The sequence below is a fragment of the Nicotiana tomentosiformis genome, chromosome 7, assembly GCF_000390325.3.
Source record: "Nicotiana tomentosiformis chromosome 7, ASM39032v3, whole genome shotgun sequence".
NCBI classification, from domain to species: Eukaryota; Viridiplantae; Streptophyta; class Magnoliopsida; order Solanales; family Solanaceae; genus Nicotiana; species Nicotiana tomentosiformis.
In genome coordinates, this window is record NC_090818.1 from 84,202,216 (window position 1) to 84,223,198 (window position 20,983).

At 39.1% G+C, this 20,983-nt stretch overlaps 3 protein-coding genes across 3 annotated transcripts; all 3 read right to left on the bottom strand.

Annotated features, from left to right (window-relative positions):
- Positions 1-1,688: 1,688 nt before the first annotated feature.
- Positions 1,689-5,210, bottom strand: LOC138895918 (uncharacterized). The gene is made up of 5 exons (XM_070180675.1): positions 4,755-5,210; positions 4,384-4,641; positions 2,965-3,064; positions 2,462-2,656; positions 1,689-1,867 (listed from the first exon to the last, which is right to left on the bottom strand). The coding sequence occupies exons 1-5, from the start codon at positions 5,208-5,210 to the stop codon at positions 1,689-1,691; spliced, it is 1,188 nt and encodes a 395-aa protein (XP_070036776.1).
- Positions 5,211-15,478: 10,268 nt separating this feature from the next.
- Positions 15,479-16,220, bottom strand: LOC138895919 (uncharacterized). The gene is made up of 2 exons (XM_070180676.1): positions 16,021-16,220; positions 15,479-15,677 (listed from the first exon to the last, which is right to left on the bottom strand). The coding sequence occupies exons 1-2, from the start codon at positions 16,218-16,220 to the stop codon at positions 15,479-15,481; spliced, it is 399 nt and encodes a 132-aa protein (XP_070036777.1).
- Positions 16,221-16,259: 39 nt separating this feature from the next.
- Positions 16,260-19,487, bottom strand: LOC138895920 (uncharacterized). The gene is made up of 2 exons (XM_070180677.1): positions 19,379-19,487; positions 16,260-16,525 (listed from the first exon to the last, which is right to left on the bottom strand). Exons 1-2 carry the CDS (start codon positions 19,485-19,487, stop codon positions 16,260-16,262), a joined length of 375 nt encoding a protein of 124 aa, XP_070036778.1.
- Positions 19,488-20,983: the final 1,496 nt, after the last annotated feature.

Sequence of the window (20,983 nt, forward strand, 5' to 3'; positions counted from 1 at the left end):
TGCTCTTACTCCTCCAAATTTTGCAATTAGCCCTAGAGTAATTACAATACCAACCCAATTGAGTGTAAATAAAACCATACATACACATAACTTGCATCATTCTCAATTGAAATCCTCATATTCTAGACAATTCGCATAGAAATTCCCTTACAACAGCCAAATTGGATTCATTAGATTCTTCGAAAAACACTCCCAACCCCCGGCAGACTAACTCATCATGTATCTTGGGACAATTGTTAAGGAGGGTCCGTATGTCTATTTCCCTTTCAGTCACATGCGTTTTATCCACTTTGCTATTAAACAGGTCTTGAGCATCCCAGGAGACAAACTTGTTATGATCATAGGGTCGAGAAGATGCGGAAGCACGTGATCTAGAAGTACCCACATCTTTTGATTTGGACGTGCCCACCTTCTTACCAGTGGAAGTGCTCGGAGTCTTCCTTTTCATTGAAGTGAGTGCACAAACACATAGTAACAATGGGTTACTCAGATTTCACCCCATATTATGTCAACACTCGTGTATTCTAGGTCTCTTCCTCATGTTATCAATTCCATTGCAATGACGAATTTTACCCATCACAAGTTCAACCCTCAACTTTAAAGTGAAAACTGTCGGGTAGCACACATTAAAACTACCATAATCACCATTGTGGCATTAAATGAAACACTTCACATGCATTATTTCTCTTACTCATCAAAAGTTTGCAATTAGCCTTAGAGTGACTACAATACCAACCCAATCGAGTGTAAATAAAGCCACACATACACACAACTTGCATCATTCTCAATTAAAATAATTATCTTGAACCCTAAAAAAAAATAAAGAGAGAAAGTAGTGTACATACCTGAGAATTCAACTGAGGAAGCACAATATGTGAACTAGGGCAGAAGAGGAGAGGGGAAGCGAGGATGAGAGGGGGAAAAAGAGGGGTGATTTGGGCGGTTGGGTTATATGGTAGAGTTAGGTTATTTTTCCTTGGGTGTTTTTGCTTTCTTTTGCATGTCGTCTGGTGTTGAAAAGAAAAGACGCGAAGAGAATAAGAAGAGAAGAGAAACAGGTCAAAAAGAAATAAGAAGGAAAACTTACCTGGGTACGCGGTTGGGTGCGCGCTCGGGTCAGGTCATGTGCTGCCGAGAACATGTGGCAGACAAACTGTGATGTGTGTGTAGTCAGATGTATGCTCAACGCCCCTCATGCACGGCTGCGCACATCTAGGGCACACAAATGCCATTTTTTGTGCGTTCAAATGCACGTTTTACCCCTTCAGGTGCACTGCAGTGCACATATACGTGCATAAAGTGCCCATTTGAGACCTCAACTTATCCATTCCATCACATTTACATACCTGCAACTACATCAACTCATACAATACAATAAATTTCTACTCTTCTAAAATAGAAAAATGAAATCTATCTAACCTACGTTACAAACATCGGAAGAAAACAAATAAACTTGAAAAAGGGTTAGAGGTAGTTCTGAGTTATAGTCGTCAGCTTGACTCAGTCGAGCACACTCAACTGATTATGATGCTCAAGGATTGCTTGGCAAATCCTCCAACAAAATACGGTTTTAACCTGTGCTCGTTCACCTTGAAACTCTATGTTCCTTCCACGGTTTGGATCTCAATCGCTCCATATGGCGATACATGGTTTACCATATATGGACCCATCCATCTTGACTTAAATTTTCAGGGGAACAATCTGAGTCTACTATTGTATAGCAAGACATTTTCCCCTTCATGAAATTCTTTTGGTTTAATCAGACGGTCATGCCATTTCTTCATGTTTTCCTTGAAAATTCGCGCATTCTCATACATGTCCAATCTGAATTCCTCCAGCTCATTCATATGTGACATTATGTGTTCACCTGCAAGACTAAGATCAAGATTAAGTAATTTAATTGTCCAATAAGCCTTATGTTCTATCTCCACAGGTAAATGACATGATTTTCCATACACTAGCTTGAATGGTGAAGTCCCTATTATTGTTTTGAACGCTGTTCTATATGCCCATAGAGCTTTATCTAACTTTATTGACCAATATTTCCGGGAAGCACTAACTATTTTTTCCAGAATTTATTTAAGTTCACAGTTAGCTACTTCTACTTGCCCACTAGTTTGAGCATGGTACGAGTTTCTTATTTTATGAGTCACCTCATACTTAGACAGTAGTGTTGCAAACTGTTTATTGACAAAGTGTGACCCATTGTCATTGATGATGACTCGGGGTGTCTTAAAGCGGGTGAATATATTCTTCCATAGGAATTCACATACCACACAAGCATCATTAGTCATAGTAGGGATTGCTTCGACCTATTTAGAGACGTAGTTAACAGCCACTAGGATGTACTCATATGAATGGGAAGATAAAAAGGGACCCATAAAGTCGATGCCCCAAACATCAAAGACTTCACATACCAGAATAGAGTTCAGAGGCATCTCGTCCCTCTTGCTAATATTACCTGTCCGTTGGCACTTGTCACATGCCGCAACGTAATATCTTGCGTCCTTATACAGGGACGGCCAGTAGAAATTAGATTCCATGACTTTTGCTACTATCCTATTTCCTCCATAATGTCCTCCAGCTGCTCCGTCATGATAGTGGGATAGTATGCTTTCCATTTTTCCTTCTGGTATACATCTCCGAATCATGCCATCTGCACATAATTTACACAAAAAGGGGTCATTCCAAAAGTAGCTTTTTACCTGACTTTGCAGTTTCCTCTTCTAGTTAGAGGAAAGTCATGCGGTAGCCACCCACTAGCCAAGAAGTTGTCTATATCAGCATACCATGGCGGTCTTTTGGAGACCGCTACAATGGAAAAATCTTCTCATCTAGGAAGTTTTCCCTTATCTCCACAGTTTCTACAAGTGATTTCTCCAATCACGATAAATGGTCAGCCACTTGGTTTTTTGTGTCCTTCCTATCCTTGATCTCAAGATCGAACTCTTACAGCAACAATACCCATTGCATCAGATGTGGCTTTGACTCTTTCTTGCTCAGCAGATACTTCAATGTTGAGTGGTCGATATGCACTATCACTTTTCTCCCCACTAGATATGATCTGAAGTTGTCAAAAGCAAATGCCACTGCAAAGAACTCTTTTTCTGTGGTAACATAGTTTACTTGGGAATCATTCAAAGTCTAGCTCGCATAGTAGATGGGTCTGAATATTTTGTCTCTTATCTGCCCCAATACTGCCCCCACTACCACGTCACTGACATTGCACATGATTTCAAAAGGTTCCCTCCATTCGAGAGTCACAATTACGGGAGCACTCACTAGCTTTTTCTTGATCAACTCGAATGCTCGGAGGCACTCCACATCAAACACAAACTTCACATCCTTAGAAAGTAATGTCGTTAAGGGCTTGGTGATGCTGGGGAAATTCTTGATGAACCTTCTATAAAATCCTGCATGCCCTAGAAAACTTCTAATGCTCTTCACTAAAGTTGGTGGCGGGAGCTTAGCAATCACATCAACTTTAGCTCTGCTGACTTCGATGCCTTCAACTATCACCTTGTAGCCTAAAACTATCCTCTCCTTGACTATAAAGTGACACTTTTCCTAGTTGAGTACTAGGCGAGTGTCTTCACAACATTTCAACACGAGCTCCAGATTCCTCAAAAAGTCATTGAAGTTGTCCCCAAAATGAGTAAAGTCATCCATGAACACTTCCAAACACTTCCCATTCATATCTGAAAAAATGGATATCATGCACCTTTGAAATGTGGCTGGCACATTGCAAAGTCCAAAAGGTATTCTCTAGTATGCAAAAATTCCTGAAGGGAAAATGAACGTGGTCTTTTCGATATCTTCGGGAGCAATGGGTATTTGATTGTACCCCGAATAACCATCTAAGAAACAGTAGCATCGACACCCTGCTAACTTTTCTAGCATATGATCAATGAAAGGCAGAGGAAAGTAATCCTTCCTAGTTGCATCATTCAGCCTTCTGTAATCTATACACATCCTCCAACTAGTAACGATTCTGGTAGGGATTAATTCGTTGTGCTCATTCTTCACTACTGTCATGCCCCCCTTTTTTGGCACAACCTGTACTGGGCTGATCCATGGGCTGTCGGAGATGGGAAATATTATACCAGCATATAGCAATATGAGTATCTCTTTCTACACCACTTCCTCATTTCAGTTTACATTGGGGATGTACTACATGTTTGCTACCTTCCTCCAACAAGATTTTTTGCATACAGATTATGGGGCTAACTCCCTGAATATCAGCTATGCTCCAGCCCTTTGTCTTTTTATGCTTCCATAACAATTTCACCAGCATGTGTTCAGTTCACCTGTAAATTCAATAGAGACAATCACAAAAAAATTATTTGTCTCAAGAAAAGTATATTTTAAATGGGTTGGGAGTACTTTCAACTCCAGCTTTGGCTTAATCATTTCCTTCTTAAATTCATCTTCATCTACCACTTGGTTATCAGTATCCAAGGCCTCAACCTCTTTTTTGATCTCAGGTTCTTCATCCTCTAATGTACTCGATTGAGTAATGCATCTTTCTAATGAATCACCTACCAGCTTCTCTAGCTTATGATTTTTAGCTAACTCCCCTACCACATCCAGTTTGAAACATGAGTAGGCAGACGCCTCATCATACGGGTACTTCTTCATTCTCTTCATTTGAAAAACTACATTTTTAATTCCCACTCTTATCATGAGTTGACCCTCATATATGTCAAGAATTGCCCTACCCGTGCGAAGGAATGGTCTCCCAAAATTAGGGGTACCTCCTTATTCATTTTCATGTCTACTATAATGAAGTCCATAGGAAACACAAATTTGTCCACTCTCACTGGAATTTCCTTGATTATTCCATTTGGTATAATGGTGGTCTGATCGGCCAGTTGCAATGATACCGGCACAAACTTTATCACTCCAAGCTCTCCTTCCAGTTTCCTAAAAACATACAATGACATTAAGTTAATGGATGCACCTGAGTCGCACAAGGCCTTGTCAAATTTCTCACTCCCCAACGGGTAGGGTATAGTGAAGTTCACAAGATCCCCACACTTTTGAGGAATGTTATTTTGTAGGATGGCACTGCAATGTGCGTTGAGTTTTACCATTGTCATTTCCTCTAGCTTCCTTTTACTCGAAAGGATTTCCTTCAAAAATTTAGCATAGACAGGCATTTGGGTGAGCACCTCTGTGAATGGGATGTTCACACACAACTGTTTGAGCATTTCTAGGAATTTCCCAAAGCATCTATATAATTTCTTTTCGCTTCATCTTCTAAGGGAATGGTAACACTGGCATATGTTTGCTTTCTTCAACTTCACTAATTGGCTTTTGCTTACTGGCTTCCTTTTCGCTGGTGCTTTCCGTGCCAAACGAAACACCAATTATCTACTCCTCTGCTGTTTTGGTTGAGTTATTCACCCTTTCAACCTTTGGTTTTGCAATAGGATCTGCTAACGTATTGCCACTCCTTAGAGACACAGCTTTGATTGTTTCTTTTGGATTATTTTTGGTATTTGAAGGAAGAGTCCCATGGGCCCTTTCTGACAATATGTTTGCAATATGCCCCATCTATCTTTCTAAATTTTGTATGGCAGTGCCCTGCTCCCGAATGGCTGCGCCTTGTTCCCGGATGGGTGTACCCTGAGTTTCAAATTTCTCGTTTGATTTGTTGATGAACGCCTTCATCAGATCCTCTAGACTTGAATGGTTGGGCTGTGGAGGCTGGTACTGTTGCCTTTGTTATTTTGGAAACTAGGAGGTCCTTGCCATGATGCTCTTGGATTTTGCTGCTACCATGAGTTTAGACTACCACTTGAAGAGCTACATGAGAAACCCAAATGTCTTTATCCTGTAGAGTTGAAGTTATTGCATCCTTGCTAGTTACCTCTACAAAATTTTTCCACTGCATTCACTTCTTCCTCTATTGTGGAGGTTTGACACTCATGTGTTAGGTGTCATATTCAATAAATATCATACCCCGACTGTGGTTGACTTTGCACCTGGGCCAGCATCAATTGCTTGATGTTCCTTAGCCATAGCTACAATCTGGGCATATATTGTAACAGATGATTCTACTTATTGCACCCCTGCTGACATTCTTTGATCCCCTTGGTCAGTAGGCCATTGATCTACGTCTTCAGATAGTTCATTTGGAAGAGTGGCAATCTCTTTTGGAGTCTTCTTCATTAGTGGACCTCCCACTGCCCTATTCAGTACCCTTTTCGATGAAGGAGTTAACCCATCCCATAAATCCTGGAGTTATATCCATTGCTCCATTCCATTATAGGGGCATCTTTATAATAACTCCTTAAACTGTTTCCATGCTTCGAACACAGTTTTTCCTTCACCTTGGCTGAAATTCTGAATCTCCTTCCTCATCTTTCCAGTCTTAGCAGCAGAGAAGTACTTGTCTAGGATCTTGATAGTTATCTCTTCCCTCATACGGATAGACCCCGTAGGTAGACTCTGTAGCCACTGCTTTGCATCATCCTTTAGTGAGCAAGGAAATGCTCTGAGGTACATAGTATCGTGTGATGCTCCATTATAGCGGAAAGTGTTCATGATCTCATCAAAGTCCATCAGATGATTGTTAGGGTCTTCGCTGTATTTTTCTCTGAAGATACAATTATTTTGAATAGTTTGTATGACTCACTGTTTGAGTTCAAAATTATTAGCATCGATGAGTGAGGGCCTCACACTGGACTTTCGCTAGTTGTAGACTGGTCTGGCGTAGTTATCAAATGATCTGCCTACCTTGGGAGTCGCATTTTAAAACTCATCTTCAACCATGGGTCGATTTAGATTGAATATTAGACCTCCATCATCTTCGACAGTCTCATCAGCAGCTCTAAGGGCTGCTTCAGCTGCTAACCGTGCAACTTGTTCTATCTGTTGTGCTGCCTCTCTTGCAGCTAAATCTACCACATCCTTTTTATTGTTTAATATTTTATCTTGAGTCAAAGTGTGACCCAAGAAGGATCCACTTGATTCTCTCTCCTTTCTAAACTTCCGCCAGTGCTTGTCCAATTCTAGATTGTATGAAACCAATTCCTTGGAAGAGGAACGAGTCATGCACCACCGAACTTAACCTGTTGCCTACACACAGATGAGAAAAACATCAAAAATAAAATAAAATAAGTTCCTGAAATAGTACCGAAAATAATTATGAACACTATTGATCGCCAATCGCCGCTAATGATGCCAAAATTTGACGAGCACAAAATCAGTGTATAAAACTTAGACTCGCTAGTTAAAGATAGTATAGTTATTAAATCGTCTCCACAGGGATTGGTTTAAAGAATAGTCAAATAGATCTTCAGCTTAACACTATTCAGAAAAATAAACCTTTGATTTTGAATTATCAATGAACTAGGAATATCAATTACGAATGATTATTGGAAATTCAGTAGCAATTGTTCATTACAAGAGTATTAAGAGGACAATAAAACATTACAACCCACGAATTCAAACAAACTTTTGTATTGAACGATTCAGATGAAATATTCAAAGTCTCTATTGTTTTCTTGCCTTCTTCTATCCAAAAGTTCCTCCAAAATTCAAGATACCTAGTTTGGACGAGCTTAGGAATCATATAGGTCAAGGAAAATTTCCAAAAACTACAAAATTATGTCTGACTTAAATTTTTCGAAGGCGGAGGCCACACACCTGGGTGGTTGGGCGCGCTCATGGGCGCGCATCACCTCTAGGATGACAGTCACTTGTGCGCGCTCAGATGCGCGTTTAAGGCTTCAGCTGGGCAGCCCCGCAACTTTTTCTTTCTTTCCTCATCTTATTTTTCTCCCACTTTGTGCATTATTTGTCCATTTATCATCTCATCAACACCTGCACCGAAAAGTAACATGTTAGACCATAATTCAGGCAAAGCCCCTATCAAATCAACTAGATTAAGAACACAAACATAGTCTAAATGTCAAGTAATTTTAAGCTCATCAGCATGCAACAACAATCATTTATTAGTTTCAGAAATTCAGATGAGCTTGGTCCCTTCTTATGAGAAAAAAGATGAGTAATATATCTTTTTGCCTAGTGAGGCAAGCAGCAAATTTTACAATCTTATTTTTCTTAATCCATTTTGATTGAACAAGTGTGACAGGATTAACATTTTCCTTTTCTTTTGCAAACTTGGGAGGATCAGGAACTTTCTTAGACTGGGCATTAGTCTGGGCAAAATAGTTATTTCTATAGTGTCTCATTTTTTTACAATGAGTATATAGTTTATTATTATGAATTTCTGAATATTTGGGGTCAAATCTTGATACGTGTTTTTTGCAGCCAATTCCTGACTTAGTTGTGTTGCGGTTATTTCAGCCATTGTAAAGCATCAAATGACCTATGCTACTTGCTTAGTCTAGAAATATCAAAATTAGGTTATTCAGATTTTCCTTAAGAATTCTCTTTCTTTCATTTGCATCATGCATGCTATCTTTTAGTTTAATTATTTTTCTTTCAAGATTAATCTAGATATTACTAATTTTTGCCTTTTCATTATCATGTTGACCTTTTGATTCTTGAAGTTACATTCTAAGTGTTCCTTTTTAAGAAGTTAGCATAAGAACCTGGTCCTAAAAGGTTTTGATTCATTTTTAAGTTCAGTTTAGTTTGTTTTAAATCTCTTGAAATCAAGTTTTACACTAGAAAGGTTGCTTATTAATTAATTATTTCCCGCACTTAGCGTGCCAACTTCACTCATCAAGGTAAGTATTATGGACATTAATTATATTTTAGATATCATATGAATATTTTCTTAAGATTAGAAGTGCTTACCTTCCTTGAGTCATCTTTAGAATCTGAATCACTCAATGCTGTCATCCGTAGCACTTCTTTTTAGTGTTGCTTTTCAAATCTGACAGTGCCATCAGGGCAAGTTCAATATCTTCATTTTCTTACTCTACTGTCAGTAGATCCCATATGTATTTCGTAGATGACATGAAGACACTTTGTAGAGCACACTCTTTTGAAGACCTCTGTAGAGCATATCTTTTGGCTTTGTACATTTTTGAATTAACTCATGATCTTCAGTGTTGTATTCTTCATCTTTCTTAACCCTATCAATTCTATCACTGCTTATCTTCACTGGAACCATTGGTCCTTGATTGATTATCACCGATAGATCATAGTCAGTGGCATGGATAAACACTTCTATACGCATCTTTCATTCATCAAAATGATGTCCATTGAATACTGGAGGTCTTTCAATGGGAAATTCCAACTATACAAGTGGTGACATATTGGAATGTTTTTCAAGTTCCTCAGACTCAATTATTGTATATAGAGATATAGCTTCACTATCACTCTCTTCCTTCTCTTTATTTTCATTGTCTTCATAGGCTTCCAGGAAGGCCTGTTTTATCGCCTTAGTGAATCCTTTTTCTTGACTTTTACTACGATTTTAGGCACGTTCTTTTGGTCTATCCCTTTTTTCTTTCTCAGCTCGTTCTTTTTTATTCAATTTTCCATATTGGACAGTCTTTCATCATGTAATCCATCTTCTTGTACTTATAACATCTATCATATGATGCCTCTTCTTTGCGTAACTCCAGCTTTCTCATTTAATGAGTTTTCAAGTTTTCTATCAATTCATCTAGTGAGATCGTATCCATCTGTTCGGCTTCATGATAGCATGAAGAATTCTCAAAATTTTTTTAACTAGTTCTTTAGAGGTAAATATCTTTCCGTGTGACTTGATTCATTTCCGTGTGACTTGATTCATTAATGATGATAGTGAAACTTGTAACCATTTCCTGAATGGGTTCAATATCCTTCATTGAGAACAATTCATAATTTCTCATTAGCATTTCAATTCGTGACTTCTTTACTTGATTTGTTCCTTCATGAGCCGTTTGAAAAGCATCCCAAATTTTTTAGCATTTGAGCAAGCTAATATTCTGTTGTACTCATCAGGACCAAGGCCACAAATGAAAATCTTCTTGGCCATAATATTCTTTTCCATCATCCTGAAATTTGCTGTCATTAATTCAGAAGGAACTTTGGGTACATCTTCTTTCTGTTCATTTTGCTTAGTGGGACCAAGAGGAACTCTATTGACTATGATGCACAATTCATAGTCTTCTGCAGTTAGAAAATTCTCTCAAGGTGTCCTTCATTAATTTCAGGTGGTACATTCATTTTTCAGAATCTCTCAAGGTGTTTACCAGTTCTTGGAGAATCTTCACTGATACCAATTGTTAAAGTGAGTTCTTCCTATGATTTGCCTATCTCCTTAGTTCTTTATTTAAGTACATAGTAATATAAAAACTGATAACTAAAAATATAAGATTTAACGTGAAAAATCATCTGGCTCAAAAGGTGCAAAAATCACGAACTATCCCATAGGATTTAACTCAAACTCCACTAAAATAAATGAGCTGAAAAGAAAATATTAGATTATAACTCTTGCAATCCAAAACAACCTACCAAAACAGTACCACGACTGTTATACACTCTCAAGTCACTCTAACTTGAGAAACTAGAGTTCACACGAACAACAATTGTTTTAAAGTGTTAAGTAATCAAAGATTACAACTCGATAACCTAATACAATGAACTAAAATACAACAAATTGTAACCAGAGAACTTTTAAGAACCAACTCCTCAAGTACTGCACTTCACACACTCAACAATGGTGACGGTTGAATACTTCAATAATCAAGTTGCTTGAATTGTTCTTTTTCAGAATGTTATGCTCTCAATCTGTGTTAATAAATATTCCTGCAAGACAATGAAAAAAATATATACTCGCATTAGTCAACCCCAAATTAGGTAACCAAATATTTTTGAATCCTAATTATAGAAGTACTCTCAAACACGTGAATATCTTTTTCATAAAATCACTGCTGCCAGCTACCTTAAGGATCCTGGAGGATATCAACAAAATATTCTTAAATATCTCAGTAAATAAGAATATATATCTTGAAGATCTTTTTCCCATATCAGATAGGCAGTAACTTTTATACTTTTACCGCAAAACACTGTAATGTCAAAGAAGTTTCCTATATGCCTGTTTGCCCCTAAAACGGTACAGTTAAATTTATACATGGTTTCTAAACAAGCGAATTAATTTGATCCTGAAATAATAGATGAATTAGATAAAAAATAAAATACTTAGCCTTGAGATGGAGACGAAATAGCAGAAATAGTAGTTTCGGGAGCAGGGCTTCCGGATACGACAACAATGAATAGAGTGTAGCGTATGTTTGCCAGAAAATTTGTGTCCTTTACAACGATAATAGAGTTCACTATTTATAGATGCACCTACGGAACAAGGCCTTAGGATCAAGCTCCTCTTTAATGTTCAATTATGAGGGTCATTAAAGAATGTGTAACGGCGGACGGTGAACACCATATTTCTTGTAACGGGCAGTATACTTAATGTTGTAGAATATTCTTCATTAAATGCTACCGGGTAGCAGTATCATTCTCTCCAGTAACAGACGAGATCATTGTCTTCGGTTTCAACTATCTTCTGCTTTCGGCTCCATGTGTCACTTCCTCACATGATCATTTAATATAATATATTTTATCCTATACAAATAGTCCCCCTGCTTTCTGGTGGCAAATCTTTGTGTCACCGGGAAGTTGATAGAAATATTTTTTTTTGGCGAGAAATTTACTGACCCCCTATGAAAATTTTCTGACGGTTGATTAGACGCATGTCTCTCTGCATTTAATGCCCCGAACACACGTCATCCCATGATTTAGCATAAATTTTGCCGGTTATCGAGGTAATTATAGCCAAGAAGTTAGCCGCATATATATTTACTTATACGCATCAACCTCCTTCATTTACACTTCATAATACTCTTAATTTTTTAAGACTTTCTTTACTCAACTCATACTTCGACTTTAACCTTTCTTTAGCTTCATTCTTTGAGAGAAAACCCCTCTTTCTGATAAAAAAAATGACTTTTCTTCAAGAAACCCTAGTTCTTCAATGAACAAAAGCAAAATTGATGATGCTGCTCCCCCTACAGTGAGTACCATCATCCCAAAGAATCTGATTACCACCAAAGATTTTGAAGAGAAGTACTCTTCTGCTCACCCTTGTATGTGATCTGTTAGCGTATATTCTTTTTTATCTATCCTTCCAATATACCTGCTTTGAAGGAAGACTGCCACTGTGAAGATTTGAACATTATCGCTCCCGACTTGGCGGAGCAGATAACTTTACCCAAGAAGGGTTTTACATATTTTTACATGTATTCCTTCACTTTGGAAGCGTTTTCTTTGAGCGAAGAGCTTGACTCTGTCATTATGGAGTTCTGCCTCTGCTATCAGGTGTGCTTGGCTCGGGTAAGCCTTTCCGTGTTGAGGACAATCGCTTGCCTTTGATGCTTGTGCCAGGAAACGGGAGAAGAGCTATCTTTAACTCAAATAATGAATCTCTATTCCCCCAAAATCTTCCGCGGGAGAATGATAAATTTCAGTAAGCGTGGCCACCATGCACTGCTATCCAACATGGATGATGACAATGACCGTTGGTGGATGGAATGATTCATTTCAGTAGCCACCAGTGACATCATCCCGACCATGACTCAGGCTTTCTCGGAATTATGGAACTGCACACATAAGTCTATCGTTTGTTTCTTCTTCTATTAAAGATCATTCCACATTATTATTGACTCTTCTTTCTTTACCTGTTTCAGCGACTCGGTGGGTTCCACCTAGGGTTAAAGGTTTGGACCAATGGGTCCAAAATATTTTAGACGTTACTACACCCGAAACCTGCACATGGAAAGAACTGTCCCTAAAATACAGGTGGAAGGCCAAAAATCATGGTAAGTTGAACTCATCTTGTTTTTACCTTTTCACATAAGAAAGTTGTTTGAATTTTCTCTCCTGTTGAATTCAGGTCTACCCCAGGGCTCAATTGTCATCCTCGAGGAGGACGTTTTGGCTAATCCTGCTAATGTGGCGAGGTTGTTGCAGGAGGCTTTTACACAGACAGGCATCTCCGGGCGTGCTTCTGGTGCGAGTGCTTCTTCTCAGAGTCCCCGGCTGGAGAACAAGCAACCAAAAAGAAAATGTTCCTCTGCGGCCGGGGGAAAGAATAAAAGGGCAAATAATGCCGCTCCCGATTCATCTCTGGAAGTTGTAGTGATGAGCCCCTCACACGAGCCGTCCATAAAAACCGTGACGATTGACGATGATGGGGAATCCAGTGAGGAGGGGGCTTTTCTACATAGGAGACGATGGCCTTTCTCAGCTCAACAGACTGCTCAATCTATTGAGTTAGTTACATTAACCGAGGATGATGCCTTGGCACTTTGGGGGGAGTTTGAGATGGTGGAAAATGCCAAATCCATTTCTGGATCCCAGTCGCTGTAGCCGATAATGTTAAGCTGAGCACCGGGTCCCTGTCATCTTTGGTTGATGAGCAACCAACACCCAGTACTGCTCTTGCCACAACCGCTTCTCATCCTTCAATGCCATTAGCTTCATCTCCTTCTTTACCGACTCTTCTACCAGCAACTGCTACATCATCTCCACTAACTGCATCTTTCCGAAAAGAGAATGTTCCTCTCCCCCAGTCCCCAGTTCATGAGAACTTGGGGTAAAATTATGCCTCCTCAGAAGATCCGCAAAAGAGGAGGGGCGTTACTCTCTCAGTCTCTATCGGATGCAATCTGCTATCTCGGTCAGTGGAACTTTCTAACTATCTGAAGCCTTTGGCTTCAGAAAAATATTGGTAAAAGATACAAGCTCTCTCGGGAGAGTGCTTGTTAAACAATGCTATGCACAACGCTACAGCGGTATATTCTTCATTTCCTTTGTTATCTCTTCTATCTTTGATTTAGTAGTATTCTGAGTTTGCCTTTTTTGTTTTGCATGCCAATTTCCTTGCTTCTGAGGGCCTCCAAAGGTTGATTCGGGATAAAGAGGAACTTACCTCCGAGTGGGATCAACCTTTGGCCGAGCAGGACCAAACTGTTGCTCGCCTCTCAGAATGGGAAGCCAAAGCTGCTGAGGCTGCTGTGTTGGTGGCTCATTTGCAGCAAAGCGAGCAAGAAGTAGAGACCCTTAGCCAAGAAATCTCCCTGCTGAGGGTTCAATTTGAAGAGGCTAGGGCCAAATGGGCTGAAGTCCATAGTGTCGTTCTTGCTGCACCCGATCGCGAGGCTACCTCTGCTGAAATATTAAATAATTTGGAAGCAGCCTTGAACTCAAAAACTGAAAGTCTTGCTGCTGCTGGGGTGAAATATGACCAATTGGAGGATAAAGAGGACAATTGAGCATAATAGACTTTTCAGCTCTACTATCCGTGATCTCGATGTTAGCCTCCGGTTCGTTAGATCCGCATGGGAAAATCATTCTGCCGAGGTTGACCAACTTAATGAAGAACTCAAGCACCGAGCGGCTTCCCTCATTGTTTAAACAACATATGTTATGTACAGCATGGTGAGAGAAACCTTGGAAGAGGCTAAAGGGGGTGTCATTGAATTTGATGCAGAAATTGCTAAAGCCCGTTAGCTGGAGTCAACTGCTAAATGGGGTATTCCGGTCAGGCCTGATGCTTTTGGTTCTTCTGTTTCCGATTCCGAATTCTCGGGAACTGAATAGGAACCTGAAGGCAAAGATGTTGAAGGCTAAAATGATGAAGGTCAAGATTTCAAGCCGGCGGCGGATCTACGCACTTCTCCTGGGGGCGCAGATGCTTCTCTTCCTCCGAGTTCCGGAGATGCAACATCTTAGCTTTTCATTTCTTTATGCGGATCTACCCACTTTTGTACTTGTGCCATTTTGGCACATTCATTGTAAATAAAAATACATTTTGCTCAAGTATTGTATGAGTCTTTCTGCGTTCTTTTGTTTGAACATTTATGCAAGTTTAATCTTTACGTCCTTTCTCGTTTAAGTGTTTTGCGCAAGTTTTTCTGTTTGCGTCTGATTATGCAAGGCTTTGGGTGTATTTTCTCCCAAAAGTATTTGGATATCGAGCACAAGTTCTTCTGAAATCAACCCTTTATCGTGAGGGTTTTCATAAGAGAGGGCCCTCTTTTGTTTACGGTGCTCTTGAAGACGACGTCTCCTGTTCATTATGACACTAACATTTGAATACTTGTTTAACTTTCAAATGACAAATTCAATTCATTGTTCAGATAAGAAACAAGATATAAATGAAAGGACTTTACTTTATTTCTTTCATTTTCAAAAAGTACATAATCATTCGTTATGCTAAAAGGAAATTGTCATTTCTTGTGGCTAACTTGTACAACTTGTTTCTACGGGGCTGGCCGCGCAGTCCCCGATCCCGATAAAATAACTATGCTTCTGGGTTTCGTATCCTGTTCGAAGCAACAGTGTTGCTGTATACTCATATCATTCCCCCAGTGTTTGAATGTGAAGAATGCAAATTAGAACACTGGAAGTTTGACACCTTCGAGGATTCCACTAATGAATTGCTAGATAATCTTCAGTTCGGTAACAAACTTCACTTTCCCTTAGGAATTTATGATATCGAGCCAAAGATTATCTAACAATCCCCTAGTGGCTTATACTTGTGAATGGTCGGGTAATCTTTGTTTGATAGCAAACTTAACTTCCCGGTGGGAACTTTGCTAACGAGCAAAAGATTATCTAACTGCTCCGGAGTGGTTCTTTGCTTGTATGCCTTGTTATTAAACGGTCTTATTGCTGTTGTTGAAACCTTCTTTGTAGTATGCTTTCCGTTGCTGCCTCATTAAAAATCTTGTCAGAAAAACCCAATTGGGACAAAAACTAGACGAAGGGAAAAAGAGTACAACACATACTTTTAGTACAGGTAATGTTCATTAGCAATAGTATCTCTTGAGATGTGCCACGTTCCAGTTGCTTGGAAACTTTTCTCCATCTTGATTTTCCAACTCGTATGAACCTTTTCCGATGACAGCTGAAACCTGGTAGGGGCCTTCCCATATTGGACCTAGCTTCCCTGCATTGAGTTCCCGGGTGTTTTGAGTTACTTTCCTTATAACCAAGTCTCCCACTTTGAAAAAATGAAGCTTGGCTCTTCGATTATAATATCTTTCTATTCACTGCTTTTGAGCTAGCATCCTTATGTGCGCCAAGTCCCTACGCTCATCGAGCAGCTCCAAATTGACCAACATTGCTTCGTTGTTTGCTTCTTCATTTGCCTGGAAATATCTCAAGGTAGGCTCCCCAGCTTCCACCGGGATCAACGCTTCTACTCCGTACACAAGGGAGAAAGGAGTCTTTCCTGTGCTCGACTTGGCCATTGTTCGGTACGTCCATAGTACTCCAGGCAGTTCCTCGGCCTATTTTCCTTTAGCTGCTTCCAATCTCTTTTTGAGATTTTGTATAATCACTTTGTTCGTTGATTCCGCTTGACCATTTGCACTCGGATGATAGGGAGAAGATGTGATCCTTTTGATTTTCAAGTCTTTAAGGAACTTTGTGACCTTTGCGCCTATAAACAGTGGCCGGTTGTCACATGCTATGTCTTTTGGTATCCCAAATTTGCAAATTATGTTCTTCCACAAGAAATCCACCACTTCACATTCATCGATCTTCTGATAAGGACCTGCTTCAACCCACTTAGAAAAATAGTCAGTTAAAATCAAAGGAAACCTTACCTTACCAAGGGCCGACGGCAGTGGTCCGACGATATCAATTCCCCACTTTATGAACGGCCATGGTGACAAAATCGAGTGCAATGGTTCTGCTGGTTGATGTACCAACGACGCGTAGCGTTGACACTAATCGCATTTTTGAACAAAAGCTTTGGCGTCTTGTTCTATTTGGGGCCAGTAGTATCCTGCCCTTACCAACTTTAGTACCAAGAAATCTGCACCCGAATGAATTCCACAGATCCTTTCGTGAACTTCTCGCATAACATAATTGGATTCAGAGGCTCCCAAGCATCGAGCCAGCGGGCCTTGGAAAGATTTCCTGTACAATTGGCCTCCTTTGAAGCTATATCGTGCTGCTTTAGCGTGCAGTGCCCAGGATGCCTAAGGGTCTTTAGGCAACTTTCCGCGCTCCAGATAATCAATGATCTCATTCCTCCAGTGCCAGACCAAATTAGTCGTGTTTACCTCGTGTTAGCAATCTGCATCTAGAACCGAGTGCATAAGCTGTACTACCATACCAGAATCTGATCCCTTTATTTCTGTGATGAGATAAGGTTAGATAATGTGTCTGCTTCCATGTTTTCTTCCCTTGGGATATGCGTAATTGACCACTCCCGGAATCGACCAAACAGAGGCTGAACCTTCGCTGCGTATTGTTGCATACTATCCTCTTTGGATTCAAAGATCCTGTAGACCTGATTTACCACCAGCTAGGAGTCGTATTTGATTTCTATGACCTCGAAATCTAGTCCCCGGGCCAATTCGAGTCCTGCAATTAAAGCTTCATTCTCCTCTTTATTGTTAATCAAAGGAACCATTCTTATGGCCTGCCTTAGGGTTTCTCCCGAAGGTGTGGTTAATACTATGCCAAGCCCGGACCCTTTTACGTTGGAAGCTCCATCCGTAAATAGGGTCCAAACTCCTGATGTTGATTCTGACATCATCACTGCTTCTTTGGTTGCCAGAGGTAGTAATCCCGGACTGAAATCGGCCACAAAGTCGGCCAAAACTTATGACTTAATCACAGTCCTAGATTTATATTCTATGTCAAATTCACTCATTTTGATGGTCCATTTGGCCAGCCTACCCAAAGGTTCGGGTTTATGAAGGATATGTTGTTGATACCCAATTTTTCCCTCATATTTCCTAAAAATGCATATATACTTTTAAAATGGCATATTTGCATCATCATTTAGTTTACAAGCCTATACAAGCATTTTCTGTAATTTTTCATAATTTTTAAAGCTCTAAATCAATTTCTTTCGACATTTTTATTATATAATTATCTAATAATTATCCTTTAAATTATTTTGTGATGATTTAATCATACAAACTTATTATTTACACCAATATATACGTTTTATAATACTTTACTTCATATTTCTATAATTGCATTTGCAATTTTAGGCTAATTGCATATTTTTGCAATAATAACCTGTATTCATGTATAATTATATTATTTGTGCCAAAATAGCTTTTTATATTTTCATAATGTTAAGTTATTATTTTTAATCATTTTTAGTGCACAAATAATATTTTTTATTTATTAATTACTTTTATAAATTATTTTTGATTAATTTTGTGTATTTAAACAACATCCCAATTTTTAAATCAATTTCGGACCAAATGAATGGCCTAAATACTCAAATACCTAGCCCAATTACCCCAGCCCAAAGCTAAACGACCTCTTAACCCAATACCCGGTCGCGACCCGCTTAATAGCCCACCCCGTTGCCCCGTTCAATCTTGGCTCTTGATCTTAAATGATCAACGACTCATAATTAACCTACCCTTTCCTTATATCCCCAATACCCCAAACCCTAGAGACAAAAATCCCCACCCCACCGCCTCTGTATCCTCACACGCTCTCACCTCTCAAACCTAAACCCTATCCGTCCTCACCCAAATCTCGGTCCCAATCCGACATTACATGGAAACCATCCATGATTCCTTTCCTTTCTTGCATACGCGCAGTTACTTACCATCTTTTGAATGCTACAAATACTGGTTACTTGATTATTTATGGAAGCTAAGTTGTTATGTTCGTTTGATTCCGATTCTGTATCATCTTCATGTTTCTTACTTGATACATTAACTATCAGACTCCTTGGCGTCGATTCAGCGAGATTTTGACCATTTTTTGTTCCTCGTCTAAACTAGGATTTATCCGTTTTCTCTCCTAAATTGATCTGAATCGATTTTGCATGTTTTCTTTCCTTATTTTTGGTTTTTATTTACTTTGTTTCCTTATTTATTCGTCTAATTTTTCTACTATATAAATCCCTCCCCTTTCCCCTTTAAAGCAGACTGGAATCGATATACTTTCACTAAAAATTGGAGCTTTGTTTCCCTCATTACCTTGTTCTGTACTTCATTTTGGCCGGCTGAAAGCCAAGGCCACTGAGATTCTGTTATTCGAACTTTCCCTTGGTGCGAGCATTGCCCGGAGTTCTTTTGAAGCTCTTGGGAACTTTGACGCATTGAGATTCTGGGTTCTTGTGGAATTTTTATTCTTTGTTATAATCCGTTTAACTGGTAAGTCTCTTGATCTTTTGCAATTTTATTTTTTTATGTGTCTCTGATTTGCATGTGCTCTCACTTCTGAAATCTATGGCTTAATATGTTTCTGGGCTACTTTTATGCATAACTCTGTTAGCTTTACACTCGTTTTAAATCTCTCTAGCATTTAACTCCTCCTAATGCTGCTAGTTCTGATATTGTCTATGTCTAACTTGGATAATCTGAACCTTCCTAAGCTCGTTTAGCTAGTGAATTGGTGTCTGAATATTCATGAATATGCTTACCTCCTTTGTCCTGAATCTCTATAATGAATGCCTCACATCTGTAGTAACCTGTGTTAAGACCTTCACTGTTAACTATGACTTGTTTCTCTGCTATTGTGTCACTCAGCATGCTCACTTGAGATCATACCCCTTTAATGATGGTTTTAAATTATAGAACAGTTATCTCAACTTGTTTTCCCTACCATGTTTGAACTGTTTTAAGATGAATCCCTGGCATAGCTTAGATTTTCCCTAGTTAATTAGTCTACTGGTCAATACTTGAATGCCTACGTTTGCCATTTGATATGAGTTTATTTTCACTATGTTCTGAATCTCTACAATGATTATCTTGCATATGTAATGTGTTCTAATATGTGTTAAGACTTTTCTATCAATTATGACCTTGCTTCCCTGCTAATATGTCCCCCAGCATGTCTTTGGCTCACTTCATTCCTTGTTCCTTAAGTGATTACTTGACTTGTCATAATGTGTGTTCCCGTAACATGTCTGAATGTTGTCTTGTTCCCTGATAAGTGTTAACATGTCTGTCTTTTGACACTAGGATGTATACTTAGCATAATTTGGACCTTTTAGGTTTCAATTTGTTAGTATTATGCACTTATGCATGATAATCTTTGTCAATCTTGCAAACTTGTTTTTCCCCTAACTCTTTCAATATGTGGCCGTCTATGTGCTCTTTTACTAAGTGTTGAACTTGCTTCTAATTCCCTGCTGAACCTACGTTTAAGTTTTGTGACTTATTTGATTAGTTGCTTTGTATTCTCATCCTTGCTATGTCTACTTTAAGTTATGAGTGTATTCCCTCAATTCCTGCCCCTTAACCATTGTCCACTCTCCCTCATTTGTTATCTATGCCATCTCTAACCTCTCATTCTTGGCTGACTGAAAGCCAAGGCCACTAAAGCTTTTCTCTATTAACCTCCCTAGTGTGAGCACTACTCGGGGTCCATTTTGAGACCCTTGTGAACTCTGACACACTAGGGCCTGAGGTTCTTTGGCCATTTTCCTCACTACTCAGTTCTGTCCTTCTTTCTGCCTGTTGAATGTGCTAGTTGACTTGTGTAAATGATTGTTTCCTAGATCCTATGATCAAACCATGGCTATTGGGTTTGGTTCGAGATTTCCTATGGTTTTTGGTCAATGTTGAGATCTGTGTGGAGAAAGAACTTAGTCGAAGGCTTGTCAGTGCTAGGTATCTTTTGGGCCTGTCTTGGGTCTACTGGTATTGCTTGTACTACTTTGTAATTTATTCATTATTCGGCCTGTAATAATTCTGTAATAACAATTGGGGTGATAGTGGAATTGGAAAATGGGTATCTCCTAATACTTGCATGAAAAGGGTAGAAAGCATGTTTATAGGATTTGTGTGATCTATTTGCTATCCGACCTGTTATATGTGAATCTCTTTGTGCACTATTAGAAATCATGTCATTAGGGAATCACCCACTTGCATAATTAGTATGTTATCAATGCATGAGTATTCTATCTATTCTTGTATTTACTGCTATGTGTTGCTAGACAGCATGCCTATAGGAAATAATTGCTAATGACTGCTCCTTAATCTGTTCAATAGATATCATGCCCATAGGGTTTTAACTAATTATT